General features: G+C 42.4%; 1 protein-coding gene across 1 annotated transcript in view; it reads right to left on the bottom strand.

Annotated features, from left to right (window-relative positions):
* The window catches only part of ZFYVE26 (zinc finger FYVE-type containing 26), a 63,791-nt gene that overhangs the window by 24,505 nt on the left and 13,995 nt on the right, over positions 1 to 25,291 (bottom strand). Inside the window, exons 11-27 of the mRNA XM_026008455.2 lie at positions 24,255 to 24,866; positions 23,937 to 24,023; positions 20,868 to 20,936; positions 20,014 to 20,165; positions 17,680 to 17,881; positions 16,462 to 16,725; positions 13,819 to 13,938; positions 13,548 to 13,712; positions 12,806 to 13,024; positions 11,700 to 11,802; positions 10,095 to 10,840; positions 8,266 to 8,462; positions 6,940 to 7,044; positions 5,229 to 5,351; positions 4,652 to 4,828; positions 2,784 to 3,030; positions 1,946 to 2,059 (exon numbers count right to left, since the gene is read on the bottom strand). Of these exons, the coding sequence (XP_025864240.2) occupies positions 1,946 to 2,059; positions 2,784 to 3,030; positions 4,652 to 4,828; positions 5,229 to 5,351; positions 6,940 to 7,044; positions 8,266 to 8,462; positions 10,095 to 10,840; positions 11,700 to 11,802; positions 12,806 to 13,024; positions 13,548 to 13,712; positions 13,819 to 13,938; positions 16,462 to 16,725; positions 17,680 to 17,881; positions 20,014 to 20,165; positions 20,868 to 20,936; positions 23,937 to 24,023; positions 24,255 to 24,866 (3,702 nt within the window). The remainder of the gene's footprint in view (positions 1 to 1,945; positions 2,060 to 2,783; positions 3,031 to 4,651; positions 4,829 to 5,228; positions 5,352 to 6,939; positions 7,045 to 8,265; positions 8,463 to 10,094; positions 10,841 to 11,699; positions 11,803 to 12,805; positions 13,025 to 13,547; positions 13,713 to 13,818; positions 13,939 to 16,461; positions 16,726 to 17,679; positions 17,882 to 20,013; positions 20,166 to 20,867; positions 20,937 to 23,936; positions 24,024 to 24,254; positions 24,867 to 25,291) is intronic.

Genomic DNA, 25,291 nt, shown 5'->3' on the forward strand with positions numbered 1-25,291 from the left:
AGCGAAATCTAGCATATGGGAATCTCTACAGGACAAATAAACTAGATAAATAAAAAAGAGGTAGGGGAACCTATTGATTAAAAGAAACTTGAGAAGTATTTTAGCTAAATGCCATGTGTGGACAGTATTCAGATTTTGGTTCTAGGAAAACCAATTAAAAAAAAAAAAATTAACAAGGGCACCTGGGTGGCTCAGCGGTTGAGCATATGCCTTTGGCTCAGGTCTTGATCCTGGGGTCCTGAGGTCTAGTCCTGCACTGGGCTCCCTGCAGGGAGCCTGCTTCTCCCTCTGCCTATTTCTCTGTCTCTCTCTGTCTCTCTCATGAATGAATAAATAAAAAATCTTAAAAAAAAAATTAAAACAGTAGGAAAACATTAACAAGACAACTGGGGAAATATGAATACTGACTGGATAGTTAGTAATAATAAAAAATCATTAATTTGTTTTTAGGTATGATGAAGATGTTACAGTTTTGTTTTATAAATTCCTTACCTTTTAAAGATATATAGTGATACATTTATAAACAAAATCATATGATATCTATTGCTTCAAAATAACCTCGTATGGAATAAGAATGGCCATCATGAGATGGTAATTATTGTAGTTGGGAATACATATGTGGGACTTTATTACACTATTCTACTTTTGTATACTGGAAAATGTCCACAATAAAAAGATTTAAAAAAAATTAAACCAAAGTTCCTCAGGCTGCCATTTGTAGATGCAGGAGGCTGTTTGTAGTTCTGTAAGTCTGAGCCCTTCCCTCAGGTCTACTGGTTATTGTAAAGCATGGCTAATTTTCAAAGTATGGCTGTGAAATGCCACAGTCTTTGCTTATTGGTACCTAAGGAAATTTCTTGTCGACTAGCGGAGCAATGTTGGCAGGTCGCAGAAGAAGAGAACTGAAAAACACAGTGACTCCTGATACCACCTATAGATCTCTTCCTGGAATCCTGCTCCCTTGACTGTTGGCAAAACAAACACTTTCTGAGCTTCTTCTGAGGACTGTAGGCCATTGTGCAAAGGGCCAGGGACTGGGGAAGAGGAGGGGTGGTGGGGAAGAGGAGGGTAGTGAAAAGGGGTGATCAAGACACAGCTGAGTTTTTCAAGGAGCCTGCATGCTATGTAGGTGACAAACATAAATAACGATCTTGCAGCAGAGGGCCAGGATGATCATGAGGACTGAATATACTCTATCCTCTCTATTAGCATCAGTAGTTGTGCATTTGCCCACTCATCAAAATTTACTTGTAACTTCAAAATCAGTATTTGCCGTGCCTTTGTAGATATGGGCAGAGTGATAAATAATTTGATTTGCCTGACATGCAGGTTCTCATCTGAAGATGAACAAGGTGATGTTCTGCTTTCGTATTTCAGCTCTCATACAGAGGTGACCAGAGAATGGAGATGGGAGGGGACAGGGTGGGGTAGGGCAAGAAGCTCTAGCTCTCGGACTAGCTGGACAGGCCTGAATCCCAAACTCAACAGGTACTCACTAGTGGGTTTGACTCAGGCAAGTCATGTTAACACCTTTAAACCTCTTTTTTCTCTTTGGTAAAATAAAGAAAATAAAATTTATTAAGATGAATTATTTTCAATTTCAATTTCAAAATAAAATCTACTAGGATGAATTGTTTTCAGTTTCAATCTAAGTGACTCACACACACACACACACACACACACACACACACCACATACACACATCTTCCTGATGAGCAATGGTTCAGTATCTGCTAGTTTAGTGTTTGCAGAGTTCTTATAGAAATACTACTGCAAATAATGAAAATTGATTGATAAATTTTCTGGGATATACAAAGCTGGAATAAGCCAAGAAAAAAAATAAAAATGTTGTACTGGAAAAGAAAAAAGAGGCTAAAGAATCAGAAAGTCAGAATAAAGGCAAGTTTGAACTAAACAATGGGTAACTCTCAGAACCTGTTCTTACCAGGAGCAGGAGCAGTAGGAGTAGCAACAGCAGCAGAGAATTCTGCTGATGGTGATCTAGACAAGGTCTCAAGGTCCGAAGCCTGATTGGCTTCCTGGAGGTGAGTCACAGAATCTGTAGAGAGGGAAAATGCTGACAAAATATCATCCTACCATAAGCATCACTCTGCTAGGCATTCAGCTTAAATCTCTGTTGTTTTGCTGATTGTCATCCCATGATTCTGCCTGGTATAAAAAGCATGGTGGAGGTACTCCCAAGACAACAGCAGGCATGCTTCTTCAACTCCTCAAAAAGCAAACTATGTTTAGACACATGAAGTAGTGAAGTCTGCCAAGATTTTACAAAATAAATTTTAAAAATGCCCAGAGAGAAGTAGAAGACATTCAAATAATGGCCCTGGAGGGTAGAGAGTAAGAAAAATAAAAAGTTGTCTGGGAATATCAGCCTACATATATCCATTTTCTTCATTCTAAAAGAGACTTAGCTCATGTAGTAGCGGTATCTGATGTGACCCTGTGAGCACTGCACACCCTCAATGCAGAATGACAGTACATAAGAGTCCACTGCACCAAGGCCAAACAGAGACCACTCCCATCATGTTTTGTCTCCCAAACCTTTATGTTTGCACAGTGATAACCTACCAAACTTTAATTTTGGTTAGCCTGCCACTTCCTCCAAGGCCAAGAGCTCTCCTATATAGCAAAGAGTTATCTCTCTAGAGGATATTCCTTTCACTCTTGATCAACTCAAAATAATAAAAGAAGGCATATTACAACTAAGGATGTGGTATGCTGTTTCCTCCACCACATGGAGTCCCCATTAGGATGTTGGCAGTTACCTGATCGTTTCTCCCTCAGAGAGTATGGGAAGTCCAAGGCTTTTCCTGCATATCTGGAAAGCAGTGAGTCAACGTCATCCATGGTGAAGCCAATTTCCTGCCCAGCCAGTAGCTGATGCAGAGTCTGCACAGCTACAGTGGCCCAATCCACTTTCATGTTCATGAGGAGCTGCTCCAGCATGAGGAGGGGGTTAGAGGACAAGTGGGAATAGCTGGCTCGGTGTGGCTCAGGGAGGGTCAGCAGAACCTGTTTGTAGGGTAGATTCACAGAGTAAAGAAAACAGTATACACAATTCAGAAGAAATCCAAGGTTCCTACTGGGAAGGGGAAGGAGATCAGGGACCAAAGGCACATGGCCAATTACTGAAACTGGTTAGGAGTCTTTTAGGAAGCAATCTCTCTATTTCAATCTTTCAGGTGGCAATCAAGAAGTACTTCAGGTACCTATTACCTAGAAGAGAGGTTGGCTAACATTCTCTGTAAGGAGTTAGATAATACATATTTTAGGCTTTTTGGGCCATAAAGTCTCTGTGGCAACTACTCAACTCTGCCAGTGTGATGTGAAAGTAGTCACAGGCCATATTTAAGTAAATGAATGCACGAACTTATGTTCCAATAAAACCTTATCTACAAAAGTAGGCTGAGGACTGGATCTGGCCCACAGGTGGCACCTCCAGGTATCGCTGAACACTGCCTGATTCTTACAGCCACCATTCTGTCAGTCTGAGGCTTAATTAGAATGAGCAATATAAGGTGATGTCAGTAGGTTGCCTAAACCTAGCACTTTAGTGTCCTATAGGTAAATGATGTCCTCAACTCCCACAGACTGTTATCACTAGGCTTGAAATATGTTCACTGGCTCTGCTCACTGCCAATTTTAAAGGATTCCCCCATGTAGGAACAGTGCATCCAAAAAAAAAAAAAAAAAGTGCATTTTCTTTAGGAACACTTTATGTAGCTGAACTCTTAACAGGTGAGCCAGTACTCATACTGATGGTTCTCCTAGCACTTGTTCTATTTGTGGAATGAGGTCTATACTCATGAAGTGGTAGATATGAGCCAATCAGAATCATCAGAACAGTGTTAGAGGGGGGGATCCCTGGGTGGCTCAGCGGTATGGCGCCTGCCTTTGGCCCAGGGCGTGATCCTGGAGTCGCAGGATCGAGTCCCACGTCAGGCTTCTGGCATGGAGCCTGCTGCTTCTCCTTCCTCCTGTGTCTCTGCCTCTCTCTCTCTCTCTATCATAAATAAATTTAAAAAAATAAATCTTTAAAAAAAAAAAAAGAACAGTGTTAGAGGGCCCCATTTCTCCCTAACCCCGCCCCCCTTCTCTAGATTACTTTTTTCTAGCTTGCAATTTTTTCTTCTGTTAGTGTCTCCAAGGTTACATATCAAAGGTAAGAACTTCATTACCTAGAGAATTAACTCTTTTTTCTTTAGCACAAACTAGGTTATTAAGTAGTAGTTTGAAATCCTCACCTCAGAATCTTTTCAGAAGATAGCTAGGTCCTGCCCCAAAAGATTCAGTTTTAACTGATCTGGGATAAAGGTCAACAATTTTTTTTTTTTAAAGTCCAGGTGATTCTACTACATGGTCAGCATTAAGAACACTGATCAACCGATACCAGGGAAACCACAAAGAGAACTTAAGAGGACCACGTAGAATTCACTTTGGAGGCAAGGCAGGAAGACAATGACAACTCCCAAGGGACTCAGGGGTGGGTTGCTAGGATAAAAGTTTTATATAGCACAGGACAAGAATGGCAGGTGCTTGGAAGAGCCACTGACAGGGTAAGTTCTGAAGTAGAAGCTGGGCCGGTGGTCTCTCCCCCAGACATGCCTTCCCATCACCCCCTTTCCTTCCTGACCTTGGATCCCATGTATAGTGCCTGGATTTCACGGTGTCGGACAGCAGTTAGTTCTCCGTAAAAGTGAGTGGTGAGGTAGGTGGCCAGGAAGTGAGAAGCGGCCAAGCTAGGGTGCTGGTCAAGGGATTGCTCTGTGACTTCAAGGCACATTGTAGGATCAGGAATTCTTTGCAGGAGCTGTTGTAAGAGAAGGGTAGAGGGGAGATGAGGCCCATAAAGAACTCGGTCCAGCCTTGTTTTGTTTGGGATGGAACATTTAGGTTTATTCATTTTGGACTAATCCCTTCTCTGCACTCTTTCTTTCACCATCCCTGAAGCTCCACAAATGATGACTTTGACTAGAGTTTAGCAGAATCCTGGACCCAGCTGACCATCTAGCATGAAAGGCAGGTTTACGCACCTCCTATTGAAGATGACTACAATCATCTTGAGGCCATGAAGGACTCCTGAAGGACATGAAGGGGCAGACCTGAGACTGCAAATGCTTTGCATGATATTTCTCATGAACAAAGCCATCTGGTTTGACTAACCTTTTTGTCTTATCCCAAAAGAAAAATTTCAAGAGATGGAGGCTTACTTGCAGAGCCTTTTCATGATCTCCTCTTTCTAGAAGGTGGAGAAGATGCTTTTGATGTAGGCTGATTAAATGCTCTCTTGGAATGGGGTAGAGGCAGCCCCACTCCTCACACAGCCCATATTCCTGGAAAGAAACATACACGGCTTCAATTCCTTTGACTCACTAGCCTTGTCACACATCCAGTTTTTGCCTGATTTTTCTCAGCAGTCTTGAGTCTGGTAAAGCCCCAGGAAAGTTTGGTTAAGTGCTCTTGGGAACTACACTCTGGGATTAAAGTGGGCTCATAAACTCAAAGGATGACAGTGGCAAGAGAGTTACAAAAATGATCAAAGTAGGTTGATGATTAATGATATCACTTTCCTCTGAGATCTAGCATAAAAAAGATACATGACATACAGTGACTGGTACTTCCACAGCCCTGGGGAGATAGTAAGGAAGTGAGGAAGACAGAGAAGATTGTCCAAAAGAGACAATGCCAAATAATGTATAGGGTTGTTGAATCACTATATGTTGTACATTGAAACTAATATAACACTAAATGTCAATTATATTAGAATTTAAATAAATAAATAAAGGGCAAACAGAACACAAAGGAGACAGTGCCTGCTTAGGTCTGATTGTTGCTGTATGAATGTGCGGTCCCAGTGCTTAAAAAGTTGAAAGAATTTTTTAATTAAAAAATTTCCCTATTTTGTAACATTGGCAGTGAAAGCAACATGAAAAAAAAAATTTGGCAGACCAATACCGCATGGGGGAAACAAGCATCCTGGGCATTGGAGTCTATGTCCCTGTTTGCTACTCCCTACCCCCAATTTGTGAACCTTGGATTAAAGTTTCAGAGAATGGAATTCCCAAGGCTTTGTCCAGGTATTTTAATATGGTACCATCTGGAATGTCCTCCCCACAACTCTGCTTGGGACCATCTTTTTCAGGATGCTTCTTTGTTTCTCAGGCTATGTTAGGTGCCCTGCCTGTGCTCCCAACCTGGGTTTACTTCTGTCACTTGATATATCACAATAATCTAGGGATGTGTTTCATTTTACTCCTCTTCCCAAAATGTGAGCCACACAAGGTCAAGGACTAAGCTTAATTATCTTTGCTTCACCACCATCTAGTGCAGTTGCAAATAACAGATGGTTAATAAATGCATGCATGAACATCTGAATGAGCACATCCACATTTTGAACTATGGTATATCAGTTCCTTAAAGAATAAATAAGATTCTATTTAGCACTCAAATGTTCAATAAACATATGAAAAGACATTCAAGGTCATTAGTAATCATGGAAATGTAAATTCAAACAGTAATGAGATACCATCCTATTGGCACAAAGGGAAGAGTTGGACATACCAAATGCTATAAGGATATGGAGCAATAGGAACTGCAAGTGGACTTACTGATCTTAAGAGCAATCTATAATGTTTCAGTAAAGGTGAGGATGCTTATGCCTGATGATTCAGCAATTCCACCACTAGCTCTACATTCTGTACTTTGTATATACAGAGTAGGATAATAGTATAAATGCATCCATTGTATTATTCTCTACACTTATATGTTGGTAAATTTCACACACACAAAAAGATGAAAGAATCCGATGTAGCTACCAAAAAAATGTGGACTCTGATATATGGAAAGGGGTCTGTACAACCAGGTAAAAAGTTGCAACTCTGAGAAGAGGAAAAAGGGGAATACCACTCAGGAAAATAGTACCTTTGCCTCTAGAATCATGTTCATGACAGTTGATGGGTCCTCAATGCAACAGTTCCTCAGACTCTGCCAATCACACCACACTGGGGTAGCCTGCAAACCTAGAATCTAAGGAAAGATAGGAAGAGCTATCAAACCACATTATCGCTTCACCCTCCACGAACAACTCACTCGAGTTTTCAGGGATGGGCTATCCTAGGTTTCTGTCCCAATGTCAAGCTGTCAAAACCTGCCAGGAGAGCAGAGGAATGAAAGCAAATGAAGCAATGACTTGAGTGAAGCATCCTTAGGGAGGAAAGGCTGAACGGAGAGGCCAGGATTGGGGCCTTTCACTTATGAGAGCAATTCTCAGAGGCTTCTGTGCTTCATAGCTTGTTCAGCCTCCTGGGGTCACTTGTCCCATGCTCCTCCATCTTAAAAACTCTAACTAAGATACTCTTCCAGCTTGAATTCTCAGCGGGATTGCCCTTTAATGCAACATTTTAGCTCTGCAAGAAAAGTGCTGAAGAAGAGTGGAAAGAAAATCTTTCTCACTTGCCATCTTCACTTGCTCTGCTGGGGCTCTGGACTCTTTTTGGTTCCATGTATACATGGAAAAATTAGCATATACTTTATACTTGCTATGTAGCCATACCACCTAAATCTGTCTCCCTGACCTCTTGATCTTGAGAATAATACATTTCCCCAAATAATCTTTCATTTTGAAACTGTCACTTTCTTTTCTTTTCTTTTTTTTTTTTTTTTAGATTTTGATTATTTATTCATGAGACAGAGAGAGAGAGAGAGGCAGAGACACAGGCAGAGGGAGAAGCAGGCTCCATGCAGGGAGCCCGAAGTGGGACTCGATCCTAGGTCTCCAGGATCACACCCTGGGCTGAAGGTGGCGCTAAACCACTGAGCCACCCGGCTGTCCAAAACTGTCACTTTCATGCAGCTTTCAAAATGGCTCTTGAAATTTAGCAGAAATTTAAAACAATCTTTAAAAAAAAAGATGGAGATTAAGCTCTATAAGAACTTTTGAACAACAAGGAACACATAACAAACATAAAACATGCACAAAACTCAAGAATACATGAGAAAGAAGCTTTGTGGACTGTTGTTCTTACTATCCTTATTTCATGAATATATTTAAAATTACAAAAGGAAAATAACATAGTAAATAGATATAAGGTCTCTCTTCGTTGTTCACCTAAGAAAAGAAGCCAGATCCAGAACAAAAGCCAGGACCAGACTGTCTGTTTCTTAAACTCCACCATCAGATAGGAAAAGGCTGAAGTTGGTAATATGGTGGGAAGCCTATTTCCTTTCTCTTGATGCAGGGAACCATACCTTCTGATACACCCGCAGCTCTGCCAGCTTTCTCTGTAGCTCACATTTTAGTTCACCTTGGACAGTTGTGTCTGAGATACAGTATGCCAGGATCTCCAAGCACCACTCCAGGGGCCACTTGTCCACAAACTGTAGGGTTAGCCGACTTCTCAGGGATGCATCCTTCACAGGAAATAGGAACTGCCAACCTTCTTTGTCTGCAAGATGAAAAGATTCCCAGAGGTGGCAAACTTGGCACTGGAAGAGCTTAAGAGTCCAGTTTTGCTCCATTTCATAAAACAGGAGCTTGGAGGATCCTTAAGATCGACCTGATCTTAATTTCTACACTTGGAACCATTAAATGAAAAGAAGAAATGCTATGTTTCTCTTTTTAAGAACTTAATCACAGTCACAAGACTTTCTGAAAAGAGAAAGAAAAGGGAAGAAAAAAGAACAAAGGGAGAAGGAAAGAATGAAGGAAGAAGAGACAGAACAGATGAAGCTCTCCATGTTTTGGCATGCTGCACAGATGGCACTGTTTCAGACTCAGTGTGTAGGCAGAGCTCTTAGTTTTCCCTGCAATTTCTACTCTGTGCCATATATAACTACTTGAAAGTTATTTCAAGTAAACTAGTTTCACTACCTTCATACCCTATCATTATTACTTGGTATATCTTTCTCTCCTTACACCTATTTCACAGATTTGAAAACACTCAAAGCAATTAAGAGTGCATAGCCAGTAAGTGGATTTCTTCACCTTCCCCAGGAGGGATTTTTTTCCTTTCGTCAGGGCAACCAAGTCCCCCCACTCTCCCCGCCAAGCCATTTCCTACAGCATGCCCAACTCTTGCTCCCTCTAGTGGAGTATTATAGATCATTGCTCTCAACTCCCTTAAGGACTCTTTGGGAGCTTTTATTTTTTTCAGTGCAAAAAAGTGTTTTATCAAAGCATTGGGACAGGACCTGTGGGCAGAAAGAGCTGATTCTTTGGAAGCTTTTAAAATAGGATTGTCAAACAGGCCCACAATCTGTTTTGGTTTTTTGTTTTTAAAAGATTTTAAGTAATCTCTACACAAAACACGGAGCTTGAACTCACAACCCTGAGATGAAGAGTTGCATGCTCCATTGAGGAAGGCAACCAGGCACTGTCAGTCTGTTTTTAATGAATAAAGTTTTATTACACTATATCCATGCTCATTTGTTTATGTACCATCTATGGCTGCTTTCATCCTATAATGGCAGAGTTGAGTAGTTGCACCTGAGACTGTATGGCTACAAAGCTCTTTACAGAAAAAGTTTGCTGACCCCGGTTTTAAAGTAGACACTTGGGATCCCTGGGTGGTGCAGCGGTTTGGCGCCTGCCTTTGGCCCAGGGTGCAATCCTGGAGACCCGGGATCGAATCCCACATCGGGCTCCTGGTGCATGGAGCCTGCTTCTCCCTCTGCCTGTGTCTCTGCCTCTCTCTCTCTCTCTCTGTGACTATCATTAAAAAAAAAAAAAAAAAAAAAAAAGTAGACAATTGCCTGAACTCCATCCTGGGTGTCTGGGGGTTGGGCTCAGATATTTACAGTTTATAGAATTTTCCAGTGACTCTGATATGCAGTGTTGAGGATACTGGCTATGAGTGCCTGTTCTAAAGTTAGATGGAGTGGGATTCTAAGCTCTGCTCTACCATTTACTATCCTGGACAAGTTCCCTAACCTCTGAGCCTTGGTCTCCTTTCAATATGATGCGATTATGGTGGCACCTTTCTCTAGAGTTAGTGTGAGGATCAAATGTGATGATACACTCGCTGAATGCTCAATTTTTTTTACCACCAATGAAGAGGGAGGCATAGCCTTCTGCTCACCACATGCCGTGGCACAGCTCAGGACTGCATCTCTTATGTTGCTCAAGTCATCCACGTCTCTTCCATACACTTCCGTGAGCTGAAGGGCTCGGGGCCAATCTCTGGCCAGCAGGGCTTCCTCGAAGGCCTCGGTGAGCACATCTAGGGCACTGGGAGAGTGCAGGCCCAGGAGGACGGTAGAGAGACTGGCCCGGCCACAGAGACTCACTGCCAGGTTCTGCCCCTGCTCAGTGGACTGTCGTAGGGGCTCCCAGGCAGCCAGGAGGGAGGCTTTGAGCATAGGGAACTGTTCCAGGAGGCGCTCGCACTCCTGGGCAACCTGCTCTGCACTCAGAGGCACCTCCCTGCGACCACGAAGCTCCTTCCATGACAAGCTGGGCTTGGTGAGCTTGGGCCCCTGGGAAGCCCCCAGACAGGCCACTGTGGCCAGCAGCTTTGAGCGAGACTTAAGGAAGGCCAAGGCAGAGGATGTAAGGGCTGGGTGTGATGAATCCCTTGGGGAGGAGCGGGGCTTCCTTTTCAATGTGGGATCCCCAGTTGGCTTTGGGGAGCTCAGTGTAGAAAGTGGCAGGTCCTCCAGGCAGTGGGAGGTATGCAGCTGGACCAGGATGCCCAGGTGGGTCAGAAGGGATGATGTCTGTTGGCTTTGTCGGGAAGAGCAAAGGGCAAGAGGCTCACAGCAGCAGTTAACGATGACCTTTGGCACACTCAGGCTGAGCCCCTCTCGGGCCAGAAGGGCTGCCAGCCTGGAGGGAGAGAAGCGGAGGATGCAAAGGACCTGAGTGCACAGGCATGTTACCCAAGTACGGAATTTCTTTGTTTATACAATCAAATGTAAATGCAGACTCTTTAATTATTACTCTTACTCTCTTTCTGCCCCCCCCCCCCCCGCATGAAAGGTAGCCTATTAAACACATTGTTCTTGCTTTTTTAACTTGATATATCTGGGAGATCTGTCCACATCCCTCTACAGAAAGACCTTCTCATTCCTATTTACAGCTACATAGTATTCCATTATGAGTTGAGCCATACTTTAGTCTTCTATTAGTGAATAAATTTTTCTTATTTGTTTCTATTACATATAAAGCTGTAACAAAATGATTTTGTATATATATAATTTTTCATAGGTCAATAAAGCCACAAGATAAATTCCCCAATGTGGACTGACTGCTAGGTCAAAGGGTATATAATTATTTTTTTAAATAAATATGGACAAATTGTCTTCCCATATGGGCTGTACCAATTTATATCCCACCAGCAATCTATGAGAAGAATGCTTGTTTTCCTATAGCATAGCCAACAAATGAGTTATCAAATTTTTGATTTTTGCTTATTCATAAATGAAGATTCACCCCTTAATTTTATGCTTGCAATATGAATGTTGTGAGAGGTGGCAAAACAGAAAGAAATGAAGTGAATTGAAATTGAATTTTAATTTTAATGCAGCTGTATAAGAGTAAATGCAAATTAAGGGAAAAGTCTGGAAGAAAACCCCACTCTCTGCACTGAACTCAAGCACAGCCCCACTGAGCCCTTGTATTCCTTAATGTAACTAAACAGTTAGGAAGGCCCATCCATGCTTAACTTCCACAGAGTAGCTCCTACCTGTCTGGGGGAACTTGTCGCTCAAGTAGGAGGTGTGACACGAGTTGGGAAGAGCTCTGCTGTAGGAGGACAAATGGATTTCCTATCTTGACCTCCATGTGATCTGAAAAAATAAAGTGACCTTTGTTTTCACCACTGACTATAACAGCTCAGAGCCCTGTTTCCCAGAATTAATAAAAAAAGAGCACTGTCAAAATGAAAATTACATTGAGGGGTGCCTGGGTGGCTCAGTTAGTTAAGCATCTGCCTTCGGCTCAGGTCATAACCTCAGGGTCCTGAGATGGAGCCCTGCTTGGAGCTCCCTGCTCAGTGAGGAGCCTGCTTCTCCCTCTCCCTCTTCCCCTCCCCCCACTTGTACTCTTTCTTTCAAACAACAATAGCAACAACAAAAACCTTAAAAAAAAAAAAAAAAAAGGACTACATCAAGAGCCCTCTGTTGATATCTTCTATGTAAAGGGTATTCCTCATGTGACCCTGACTGCAAGTTTACACCTTACTACTGCTCTAAAGACTTCCAACCACAGACAGACTTCAGGTTTGGTAGCTCTAGCCACAAACAGCTCATCCTGCTCTCTTCAACATAACTAAAGTGCACCCAGTACTCACTCTGTGGACTCATATCAGAGACTTGATCCTCTCTGGGTCCTCAAATCCGCAATGATCTGAGAGAAGCATTTTTTGTCATTAATGCAATCAAAAGTTATCAAGTACTCCCATGTACTATACAGCTGTACCATGCAGTAGTACACTTGAGGGGGCGGGGGGGGGGGGGAGACAGGGATGAATAGAACACAGATGAGTAAGAAAGGACCCTATAAACCTGGTGTTCTTGGCTACTGTACCCAGAACTTCTCCCCTTCTTTTTTTTAGAGAGGGAGAGGAGAAGGCGTAGACAGAGAGAATCTGAAGCAGGCTCTAAAGCCTGAGGCAGGGCTTGATCTTACAACCCTCAGATCATGACCTGAGCCAAAATTAGGAGTCAGACGCTGAACTGACTAAGCCATCTGGGCGCCCCAGTCCCCAGAACCTCTTAATTGCATGCCCTTCTTCTTCCCTGTTCTAAATACCAGGCCAGTCATGACTCCATCCCCTTTCTTGCTACTTACCAGGCTCAGAGCTCAAACTCCGAAGGAGAACTGCAGCCATAGTGCTGCAGTAACTGAAAAAGGTGCCCATGTAGTCAGTCTGTCTGCTACCTGCTGGGGTCTGTTTGCCCAAGTTCTTCTGGAGGAGCCGAGTCTGGATCAGCACAGGGTGGGCCTCTGCCTCTGGAGCTTTCTGAGCTGCTTGCTCCACCAGTGAGGAGAGTGGGGTACTCCTGGGCTCTGGAAGCAGTTACGACAGGGGAAGGGACAGGGGTTTTAGTCAGTACTTCCAGCTTTGGATCAATGGGGCATCCTATAGCTTGGGTGCTAGGCTTATAAGGTAGCTATAAAATCCTAAATTGGTTGTCTGTACAAGTGATTCTCAGCCAGGAAGAGCTTTGAGTCTGGAAAAATCAGGGGGGGATAGTCTTGTTTTCACCCCAGTATCTCCGAGGTGGAACGGCTTTACGAAGGGCACGGCAATCTTTTAGAAAAGGCTGATCAATGTTTACAAGCACCTTCTGGGTGTATTTCTCATTAAGTATCAGAAAAATGTATCAGCTAATGGGAGCATTAAGCATCCTTTCACCTGAGAGGTGGGGAAACAGGTAGAGATAGCTCTGAGACATGCCCTGGCTAACTAGGGGGCTATAAAAGCCCAGTTCTAGAGTCCTCAGCCCCTGCTCCAAAGTGCTTCTTCCTTCTTGGCTGTTTCCTTTCCCCAGTTCAGCCCGCCTCTGCTGCTGAGCAGTCGGGCCTGTACCTGGCAGCTGCAATGCCTCTCTCAGTGACTGGAGGACCTGATCTAGCTGCTGTGAAAGGGTGGCATGGCTGGACACACAGTCCTCGGTGAGGCTGGACCAACACATCTGAAGCAGCTCAGCAATGCTGCACCGTGGAGGGCCAGCGCCTTTTTCTTCTACACTCTCTGTGGAAAGCAAAGGAGAAAAAGTGAACTCCGATGCTGACCTAATGTTCCAAGTCCAGAAGCCAAAAAAAAAAAAGGGGGTGGGGGGCGGGGGAAAGCAGTTCACCCAATTTAGTCTGTCCAGTTGATGTAAGTGGATAATTGAGGATCTTACTGATTTGCTGAAGAACATATGGAAAACCTTGAATGCTATCAGCATTGATGAATACATGGTCTAGCCGTCGACCTGGAAATGGGTTGAAGGAAGGGGAATGCAGAAAAAATAAGGTACTTTCAGAGACTGATACTCAGTCCTGTATTTACTGTAAAATTTTATCTTCCTCAATGCTAAGGAGGAAATATATGCTGTGCCATTTTGGGTGAGAACCAAATGGCCTTTTCATGCCTGAGGTTCCAGGGCTACCTCCAGCATGATGCCTCAGCTGCCAATAGCAGCAGACCCAGAATCTCTGGCACTCCTATTGAGTTGCCGTCCCAAGCTAATCACTTCTTGTGAATTTGCCTTGGTAGTGTTCTCAGCTGAGAGCTTGAGCTGGGATCCTGTGTTCTCTTTTGCTTAAAGTGGCATCTTGACACCCTGACTAGACTATGAACAACTTTGTGGACAAAGATTATTCCTTATATCTCTCCTATATCCCCTTCACTTCAGGTAATCTGGAAACACAGCAGGTACTAAATTAATTCCTAATTGATTGACATGAGACCATTTCAGCTATTAACAATTTTTTTTAAAGATTTTATTTATTTATTCATGGACACACAGAGAGAGGCAGAGGGAGAGGGAGAAGCAGGCCTCATGCAGGGAGCCCGATGTGGGACTTGATCCCAGGTCTCTAGGATCACACCCAGGCTGCAGGTGGTGCCAAACCGCTGCGCCACGGGGGCTGCCCCAGCTATTAACAATTTGAATAACATCTTTCATTTTAAAATATGAGTACTAGATAAGGGGGAGGGAAACTGTTCAATAAAAACAGCACTGCAGGGCAGCCCGGGTGGCGCAGCGGTTTAGCGCCGCCTGCAGCCCAGGGCGTGATCCTGGAGACCCTGGATCGGGTCCCGCGTCAGCCTCTCTGTATGATGCCTGCTTCTCCCCCTGCTTGTGTCTCTGCCTCTCTCTCTCTCTCTCTGTCTCTATAAATAAGTAAATAAAATCTTTAAAAAAAAAAACAAACACAAAACAGCACTACGTATGCCACAGTATATTTTCTTAGAAAGGCTATGTGAACACTAGCGGACATTTTAACAAATAGCTCAGAAGTGATTTGTAGGCGTATGCAGAAAAGAGGTACCACAGCAGGCCTGTGAATGCTATCCTTAGAAAGGCATATTTGCAAGGTTGCCAGGCTGGCAGCTATAAACTTAACTGGTAAATGGTTTCTGACACTGATATAAAACGTGCCGTAGGGGCAGCCCGGGTGGCTCAATGGTTTAGTGCCGCCTTCAGCCCAGGGCCTGATCCTGGAGACCCGGGACTGAGTCCCATGTCGGGCTCCCTGCATGGAGCCTGCTTCTCCCTCTGCCTGTGTCCGTGCCTCTCTCTCTTTCTCTGTATAAAGTCTTAAAAAAAAAGTGCCCTAAATGATGAGAGTGGCTGCTCTGTCTAAACTGTGTACAGTGTGGTTTATGCTAAACATCTGCTTTCCTTTTGAGAGTCTAGAATTTTGATACTTGCTGGGCAGAGATGACGGCCCATGAAAACCATGGGCATTGAGTCTCCAATAAACATCATTGTATACACTTGTCACAACTCATTGCTGGAGGAATGAAGCACAGCTTGTGTGATTCCACAGGGAGAAGACTCTTGGAAGCTGTGCCTGATTTTCTCCAGACTTTGTCCCATCAGCCTTTTCCCTTTGCTGATTTTGCTATGTGTCTTTTTGCGGAAATAAATTTTAGCCATGAGTATGACTGAATGCTGAGTTCTGTAATTTCTTCTAATGAGTCACTGAGCCTAAGAGTGGCTATAATATCATGACCTACTCACCATCCATCTCTCCATCCCTATCACTGAGAGAGGCAGGCTGTTTCCAATGTTTGGTGTGTATATCCAGAATGAGTGGAATGGAACTTTTTTCCTAATTCTTTCTTTACATTCTCCTACCTTCATATACTGGATTCCTCTCAAGAATTCCATATACATGCTCTGGGATATTATTAACCTCAAGATACAATCCTCTCTCTAACTATGATCTATGATCCATGAAATATTCCCTTCTGCCAGGTTTACAAACTCAAGATAATTCTAGGTTTTAGGTTAAGTGGGGTTCACTCCGGCAGGGGCATGCAGTCTAAAGGCACAGTTTCCATTTATACAAGTTTTAAATATATATTTCTTCCTTGAATTTATCTATAAACCAGAAGTTCTCTGAATGATTGCAGACTGACAAGTCTATTCATTTTTTTTTTAAAGATTTATTTATTTATGATAGACATAGAGAGAGAAAGAAGCAGAGACACAGGAGGAGGGAGAAACAGGCTCCTTGCCGGGAGCCCGATTGCGCCTTGGGCCAAAGGCAGGCGCTAAACCGCTGAGCCACCTAGGGATCCCCCTGACAAGTCTATTCAGAAGACAAAATTCTCAGACTCTATTTAAGCCTCCAGATTGGCCATGAGGGAATTAACTAATAATCCTGTCTCCCTGTCCCTCCTTCCCCAATAAGCATTTCCTTCTTATAGAATTTCTCAAGCATCTCAGAAACCCATCCCCTCATTTGGGAATTAAGGAATAAAGCCAAAGAGGCACACTTACCTCGACTCTCAAGGCTAATGTTCAGACGTCGTTCAGCTGTTTCCAAGAGCTGCTTGCAGGTTTTCCAGAGCTGGCACTGACAGCAAGCTAGGTCAAATGCAGCCATGGCAGGGGGACTGAGGTCTTCCAGCACCTCTCTCAGCGAGGCAGTGGGCTCCACTGGGGTATTGCTTATCCAAAAGTCCTCCTGGAGCGTGGAGATGGGTTCTCCAGAGGTACTGAGTAGCTTGTCGGTCACATCAGAGATGGAGTAAAATACCATTCCTGGACACCCAGAAGCAGAGTAAAAAGCAACAGGTTAACATGATTCTCACTCCCACTTTTATTTTAAAAAGTAGTTATTTAAAAACAAATGTCTGAGATCCTTCTGCACAGGATATCTTCTTGCATACCAGCACCATTACAGCCTGCTCTTATAGCCTCAAAACAACGTTATGGAAAGGAAGGCCCAGAGAAACTCAAAATGATCAAGATGATAGGGGCTTCTTCCCAATGACATCTAAAGGTAAGCTGCATTGTGTGTGCTAATCAGAAACCATCTCTAAAACACATTGCTAAAAAAACAACAAAAAATAAGGTACAACATAGTATTCATTGTTAAGAATGTATTAAAAACAAAAAAATATGTGCGTATATTCTTTTGAAGAGGTCTATAAACTTCCTGGGAGAATGTAGGAAAGATTTGTGATGGTACTTGGTATGCAGAGCCTAGGCCAATAAGAGATGTGGAAATGTGGGGCAGGATTCCATTTTCAAGAAATAATGAAAGGATGAAATTTTGCAGCGTAGCCAATGTTGGGCATTAAGACCTGTGGAATCCTAAGCCATCAGTGTTAAACACAACTTCTTCACTTTATAGAAAAATAGAGTGATATGCTTTATCTCTGAATAATTACATAGAAGGAAATAAACTCCTAGCCATTTCCCACAGCCCAAGCTAGTGGGCATTGAAACATATGGGAGGAAGAGCATTCACACTCTTCAGTTTAAGTCCCATAGGACAAACTTCACAGAGTAGCTCATGTGGCAGGTATGTGACCACTGTGGTCAGGGAAGTTGGACACAGCTAGAAAATGACTCTACATGTGTCAGGATTGCTATTCTTCAAGGCAAGTGTCCTGCTCTGGATTTTTGCTCACCTTTATGAGGAACCTAAGATTTGAGTGGCTTTTCCCCTGACACCCCCACCCCCGGCTACCTCACCACCTATAGTGGTACCTGCTGCTGCTGCACTGCCAATGGCCTGTAGCGTTGAGCGGCCACTGCCTGTTCTTCGAATGGTACTGCTACCACCATCTGAGTTCTGGTTTTCAATCTTGTGCTCTACCCGGGACAGCTCCTGGATCACCTCCTGGTAGCGCTCCATGAACATCAGTTCCCCTGCACTGGGCGAGGACTTCAGGTTGAACATGAACACCACCTGTCACAGGAGAAGAATGAGTATGGGTTGTATTGAGTCTGCTGAGTTAGGAAACCAAGACACATGAGATCTTGCCTATCACTAGAATATGGTCCTAAGACAACTGCTTTATAGTCTTGTGAGAGCACTGAATGTTAGAACAGATCAAATATAGAAATAATTCATAAAAGTCAGCAAGAAAGTCACCATGGCCCCAACAGAAAATAGGCAAAATATGTAGATAATTTCTAAGAAAAAATGCAAATGACTAATTACATATGACTAATCTATAGATGAAAAATGTTTTCTCCCTAGTAATCCAGGGAATTTAAATAATATTAACATCACTTTGCATCTATCACAATGACAAAAAGTAAAAACAACCCCTCATGGAGTGGTGGTAGAATGAACTGTCACCACCTTTTTTAAAAAGCAATTTGATAGTCTATACAGCTTTAAAAATGTTTTTATTCTTTGGCTTACTAATTTCTATGAGAAATTCTCTAAAGGAAATAATTTTAAAAATTTAATGCCTAAAGATGATAATCTTGGCACTATTTATTACAGCTCTTACAAGGATGAAAAAAATCTTATGTTGAGCAGCAGGGGAATGGTCAGATGCACCTACTTGCTCAGACTGCTGTGAGATCACTAAAACCAATTACAAAGCAAATGCAAAAAAGGCACTAAAGTTTTACATTCAACATAATCTTGGCTACATAAAAATCATTCATAACTTGGAAAAAATACTGGCAAAAATATATATATTACCCTTAATATTGGTTCTTGCAATTTTAATATTGGTATTTTCTTGCAATACACATGACTTATTCTATAACCAGGTTAAGAAAATAGAGATGTTATGAACACCAATAAAAATTAATCTAAAAAAAAAAAAAAAAGAAAATAGAGATTTTATTTAAAAAAAAAAAATAGAAAAGATCGAAGTCCTAGGAAAGGAAGAGGAGGTGAGGACATTTAGGAGTAAAGCCTTGGGGGGGTGGATGGTGGGGAATCCCAGCTGAATTCCTCTCTGGATTTGGGTGTAAAAAGGTTGGCAAGGGTTCTGTTCTCCCAGAGGGTCAGATTTATCATTATCATTCAAGTACGGGTTCTAAAATGATCAAAGGAAGTTAAAGATTCTTCCATCACCTAGATTTCTCCATTTACTCAACAACTGAACTCACATGAAAGAAAAATTCTGAACTCTGTGTTAAGGGATCAGAGCAAGAGTGATAAAAATACCAAAAGTCTTAAAACCAGCACAGCAGGTTTTTATGCCATTAAATGTAAGCAATTTTTAGTAGAAGATTCTTGCGATTTCTCACAGCTTGTACATAATCCTCTTAACATTCCCATGAGGTAGGACAAATAGGTATTACATTTAACTGCAATTTTCAAATGAGTATATCGAATTTCAGAGAGGGTATGAGTCTTTCTGACTTCCACTCCTTGTGCTTTTTCTTATATAACATGAAAATTCTAGCTTGGTAGCTCCTATACTTCTTGTATAATGAACTGGCATTCTAGCTATTATTAAAAATTGTCTGCATTATGATTTTTTAAAAGATTTTATTTATTTGACAGAGACAGTGAACATGCACACACAAGTGGGGGGAGTGTGAGAGAGAGAAGCAGACTCCCCACTGAGCAGTGAGCCAGATACGGCACTCTATCCCAGGACCCCAGGATCATGACCTGAGCCAGACGCAGATGCTTAACTAACTGAGCCACCCAGGCACTCCTGCATCACAATTTTTAACTATATAAAAACAGATATGTGTTCACAGAAGGAGTACAAGGAAAGAAACAAAAATACTTCAATGTTTTGAAGTGGTGGAATTGTGGCTAAATATTTTCTTTGATCTTGTTAAAATACTGTTTCTGTTAAGAGATAATTCAACAGCTTAAATCTTCAGGATGTATCGTGAAGTCCACATTGCTGACGACTGGGCCTTGATGCTTACAAGTTTCTCCCTGCTGCTCCTGCTAGATGTGGCCCCTTAGGTGCTCCTAAGGCTCTGGTTGCACATACATCTAGGTTTTCCTGAGGCTCAGTGGGCCCTGGACAGTGACAGGTTGCCTTAGTATTCTTTACTAGCACAAGGCATGGCCTGGGCGGCTAACACCTGCTACACAGGTACTCCCCTTACCTGGTGGGCTTCTGCAAAGTTACCCCGGAGGATGCAAGATGCCAGCAGTGACTCAGGTGGGGAGAACATCATGGGGATGAGTGAACTTTGAGATTGGGGCTGCAACTGGCCATTCAGCTCATTCCTTCCAGACACAGCATTCAGACTTCCCTCTATTAGGACGCAAGAATGTGGGGGCCAAGGAAGCAACAGAAATTGAGGAAAAACCATACTGCTTGCACCTCCCACCAAACTCTTATCTTCAAAGTCCTTCTCTAAAAGTTCTGTAAACAGAGCTTCATTTTTTCCTCAATTGAGGGCAAACCTATGCTTTCATTTTTGTATACAAGACTTAAGTATCATTTTTGGGTTTTTCACCTGTTTCCCTCTGTTGATGGGTAACTCAGTTGATGGTGGGACAGCCCTTCCCCTTTTCCCTGCTGAAATCTGTTTGTCCATCTGCAGAGCCATCTTTTTTTTTTTTTTTTTTTTCAAATTGAGATATAATTGACATATAACACTGTATTAGTTTTAGGTGTACAACATAATGATTTACGTACATATTGTGAAATGACCACTCCATAAGTTAACATCCATCACTTATCACACCTAGTTACAAACTTTTTTCTTGTGATAGAATTTTAAGACCTATTCTCTTAGCCACTTTCAAATATACAAGACAGAACTGTTAACTACAGTAACACTCTATATCTCCAGGACTTATTTATCTTATAACTGGAAGCTTGCATTCTTAGGACCAACCTTCTTGAACCCAGATATGAACTGCTCAGTCCAGGATTTTATATCATGGTGTAGGGCAACTCTATATCAAGGCAAAGATGCTTGAAGTTGGCAACTGGTTGGGACCCCCATACCTGAAGTACTTGTGCTCAGCTCACTACTTGTACTTTCCAGGGATGGATTAGAACTTCTGTCCTGGCCATCTAAAGGTATTAGAAAGAAGAGAGAAAAATCAACCATCAACTTATAGTGTGGAAACTCAGCTTGAAGCCAAGGCCTGGGTATTAAGAATGAGAGGGTAATGGTAACTATTACCCTGTTGCTCTTTTCATGGCAAATACAAGTTTCTACAGATCAAAGGTGAAGGGTGGGCCTAATACGGTCCCTGTGCTCATTTGAATAATAGCAGTTTCCAACCTGTGGGTCTCAGAGCCTCAGGAGCGTTCAAGTTACTTCTAGGAGTCAGCAACCCTGTCTCCTTACTAAGCACTGTCTATATTCTAAAAAAATAAAAGCACAACTCTTATGAGCAGGACACGTAGGGTGCAAAGAGGGCCAAAAAATTTTCTGACTTAGAAAGAGTCCTCATACTTGAAAAAGCAGGGAACCAAGTATAAAAACCAGTCTGGCAAAGACCATGACATTTAAAGCTCTGGAGCAAAGGCTTCTGAACACCTGCTTTCTGAAGTGCTTGGGTTGGTGAATGGAGGCTTGCTATTATTTACTGTGGTCATTTAAGAGTGTTATCAGCCCTGTGCACAGGAGGCTCCTTGGCTCACTAGAAAGAAATGGACAGTTATAGGAAAGAGAAGATGGATTTTGCATTCTTGGGCTGGATGGGTCAAGCAGATACAAACTATTTTGACTCAAACCAATTAAATGAGCAGCTTAAGGCATTAGCAACTCAACTTTGAAATTTCCAGATTTCTTTCACAGTATCCTCCACCCTTCCCAGTATGCACACTTTTCTCATTGCCACTTAGCTAGAGCCTACTCGTTCTTCTGAGCTCAGTTCAAGAGTCAACTTTTCCATAACATCCCTTTCCCTAATCTTTGTAGGCTATGCTGATCTCCCCTTTTAAGAGATTTCTTTTGTTTTCAGACAGTGAATACTTCAGTGCAGTTGAAGTTTTTCAAATATATTGTCAATACAGGTAACTTAAGATTCTCTGAAGGCAAGGTCCTGGTTCATGCCTCATTCATTGCCCTTAAGCTACCTAGATAGCACTGTTCAGCACACAGGAAACTCTTAAGAATTTCTTGTCATTTATTTATCAGATTTTTTATTTTAAAGTAATCTCTATACCCAAAATGGGGCTTGAACTCACAACCCTGAGATTAAGAGTCACATGTTCCACTGACTAAGCCAGCCAGGCACTCTTCTCCTGTTACTTATTTGAAAGCCAGCACCAAAGACCATAGTGAAATTTGCTATCTAAAAATGTATAATGCTCATGTATAATGCTCCTGTATTAAACTCCTTAAGAAAAACTCATAATAAAAGTCTAAAAACAAAATAGGAGTTAAGCATTAGTTAAGCGTCTGCCTTCAGGTCAGGTCATGATACCAGGTTCTGGGATCGAGCCCCACATTGGGGCTACATGCTCAGCAGGGAGTCTGCTTCTCTCTCTGCCCCTACCCCCAGCTCATGCTGTCTCTGAAATACATCTTTTTTTAAAAGATTGATTGGTTGATTGATGATAGAGACAGAGAGACAGAGAGAGAGAAAGAGAGAGAGAGAGAGAGAGAGAGGGGCAGAGACACAGGAGGAGGGAGAAGCAGGCTCCATGCTGGGAGCCTGACGTGGGACTCGATCCTGGGACTCCAGATCACGCCCTGGGTCAAAGGCAGGCGCTAAACCGCTGAGCCACCCAGGGATCCCCTGAAATAAATAAAGTCTTAAAAAAAAAAAAAAAAAAAAGACAAAATAGAGAAAAAACTGTAGCTCATAATGACATGTTTTCCTTAATGTATAAAATGCTTCTTAAAATTCAATAAGTAAACCCAACAGAAAATATGGGCCTCAGATATGAATAATCAGCTAAGAGAAAAATATAAATGGTTAATAAATACATGAAAATACAACTTCAACCCAAAAATTAATATTAAAATATTAAATATAAAAACCACTATTATATTAATATTTGTGAAAAAAATTTTTAATTGATACTACTCATTTTTGATGGATGCATGTACAAATAGGCATTCATATACAGTTGGTGGGACTATCAATTGGTCCTTTTTTTTTTTTAGGGAGCATGAGCAGCGGGAAGGGGGTGGAAGGGTAGGGGTAAAGTTGGAGAGAAAAAATCTTACGCAGGCTCCATGCCCAGAGCAGAGCCTGACTTGGGGCTCCATCTCACAAGCCTAAGATCATGACCTGAGTCAAAATTAAGAGTTGGATGCTTAACTGATGGAGCTACCCAGGGATCCTGGTCTACCTCCTTTTTTTAAAAATTTACGATAGTCACACAGAGAGAGAGAGAGAGAGAGGCAGAGACATAGGCAGAGGGAGAAGCAGGCTCCATACACCGGGAGCCCGACGTGGGATTCGATCCCGGGTCTCCAGGATCGCGCCCTGAGCCAAAGGCAGGCGCCAAACCGCTGTGCCACCCAGGGATCCCGGTCTACCTCCTTTTTAAGGCAATTTGGTATCATCTATATTTTATATCCACAAATCTTTGACCTTGCTATTCTACTGCAGGGGACTTATTTTATGGATATATTCACATATACATGTATGTATACACAGACATATGTACAAGATTGTTTACTACAGCATTGTTTATAATAGTAAAAAACAGGAAACAATTTAAATGTCTACAAAAAGGTATATATAACAATGAAATGTTAAGTAGACTTTAAATTACAAGAGAAAAAAAGTTCTCAATATAATAGTATGATACATCTATATATATAAAAGAATGCAAGTGAAAAAAATCATGAGTCTCAATATATACAGTAAATACAGTATGATGCATCTGTGTTGTATATATAAAGTTCAACATATGCTTATATTGCATGGAAAATTTCTGGAAGAAAACTATTAGCAAGGTTACTTTGGGGGAATGGGACTAGAATAATCTTAGATCCCTTGCGTTTGTTTGGACCATGTGTTTTATTTTAAAGAATACTAGACACGTGGCAGCATACCACTTGCCTGGTACATTGGAATGAGGAGTGGGGAGAGCTTTTTAGAGTACCTGGCCAGCTCTTTCTTGTCCGATGCCTCCGGTGGAGACTCAGGTACCCTGTGGCAACAGGCCGGTATCTTCCGGAAGGCTGCTCCTCTGCAACAGCAAACAATGGGTCACATAGAGGTGTCCAATTCTGACTTGACCTGCCTCCTGGGATAACAGGTAGGGGAAGATCTGAACTGGCTCTTAGGTTTCTGACACTGGTTGCTATGGTTATATGCCAGAAGTTAAGGTGTGACTCCTACATAACTCGCTCTCTCCTACATTCCTGGCATTTTTAACCTCCTCACTTCTGGGACCCACCAGCTCTCCGTCTCCTCTCACCTGAGCCTTGGTTGCTTGTTACCACCTTGTATCTCCACTGGGCCTCAGAGAGAACCTTGGAAAACCGGTGCAGGCGGCTCTGCAGTCCATCTCTGCTTCCTGAGCAGCTCTGGCCTTCTAGCAGCTTTGGCTTCTCAGGGGGATCGTGGCTGGTGAGTTTATCCAGCTGCTCCTGGAGAAGCCTGAGGAAGGCCCCTATCGCAAATTCATCAGCCAGGAACCCGTTGATACCACTAGTAAAGTGCTTTAGGTCCAAAAAGCTGTGGCCATGGGACCCTGGGGAACTGTTTTTTGGCTCTGTCTTCAGACAGCTTGGGACTATATTAGGAAGGCTGCTGGGGACTCCCTGGCAACCCTGTTCTGACTTCCTCTCAGGTTGTTCTATGTGCTGAGGGCTCTCTGATGGTGACCTCAACTCCAAAAAGCCCCTCCCCTCGACGTCATCATCTTCAGCATAGTCCTCGGGCAGGTGAGGCTCTGGGTGAAGATCGGCAGACGTGATGAGGAGCAATGAGAAGATGTTTTCTAGAAGTTCCAGGCACAAAGAGTCAGGAATACTGAACAGATACTGTTGACATCTGGCTAGGTATGTTGAAAAGAGATCTGAAGCACCTAAAGAAGCACATATAAGAGGTCAGAGAAAGAGAAGAGAGAAAATGCAAACATTATAAACTTGCCAGACTCAAACATTCTCTTACTTTTAACTCATTTATTTTTTAATGACTAAGGGAAGCAATTATAGTCAGAAGAATAAGAGACTATTCAGCCATGTCTTTTCATGATTTGCAGAAAGATTTTGCTACCTTAATTAAGAATATAGCTTACTGAACACTCATTATTTTGTTTTTGCTTTTAAGTATTATCCCTCGTTCTGATAAGCACTTCAGTACCTGGAATGAAGGCAGTATAGAGACTCCTTATTTCTCAATTATGTTTTCATTCACTCATCATGAGCTACCTACATTTTTCAAGAAATACTCACTGGTCAGAAATGACCATGCTGGGATGCCTGGGTAGCTTGTGGTTGAGCGTCTGCC

Source organism: Vulpes vulpes, chromosome 6, assembly GCF_048418805.1.
Source record: "Vulpes vulpes isolate BD-2025 chromosome 6, VulVul3, whole genome shotgun sequence".
NCBI classification, from domain to species: Eukaryota; Metazoa; Chordata; class Mammalia; order Carnivora; family Canidae; genus Vulpes; species Vulpes vulpes.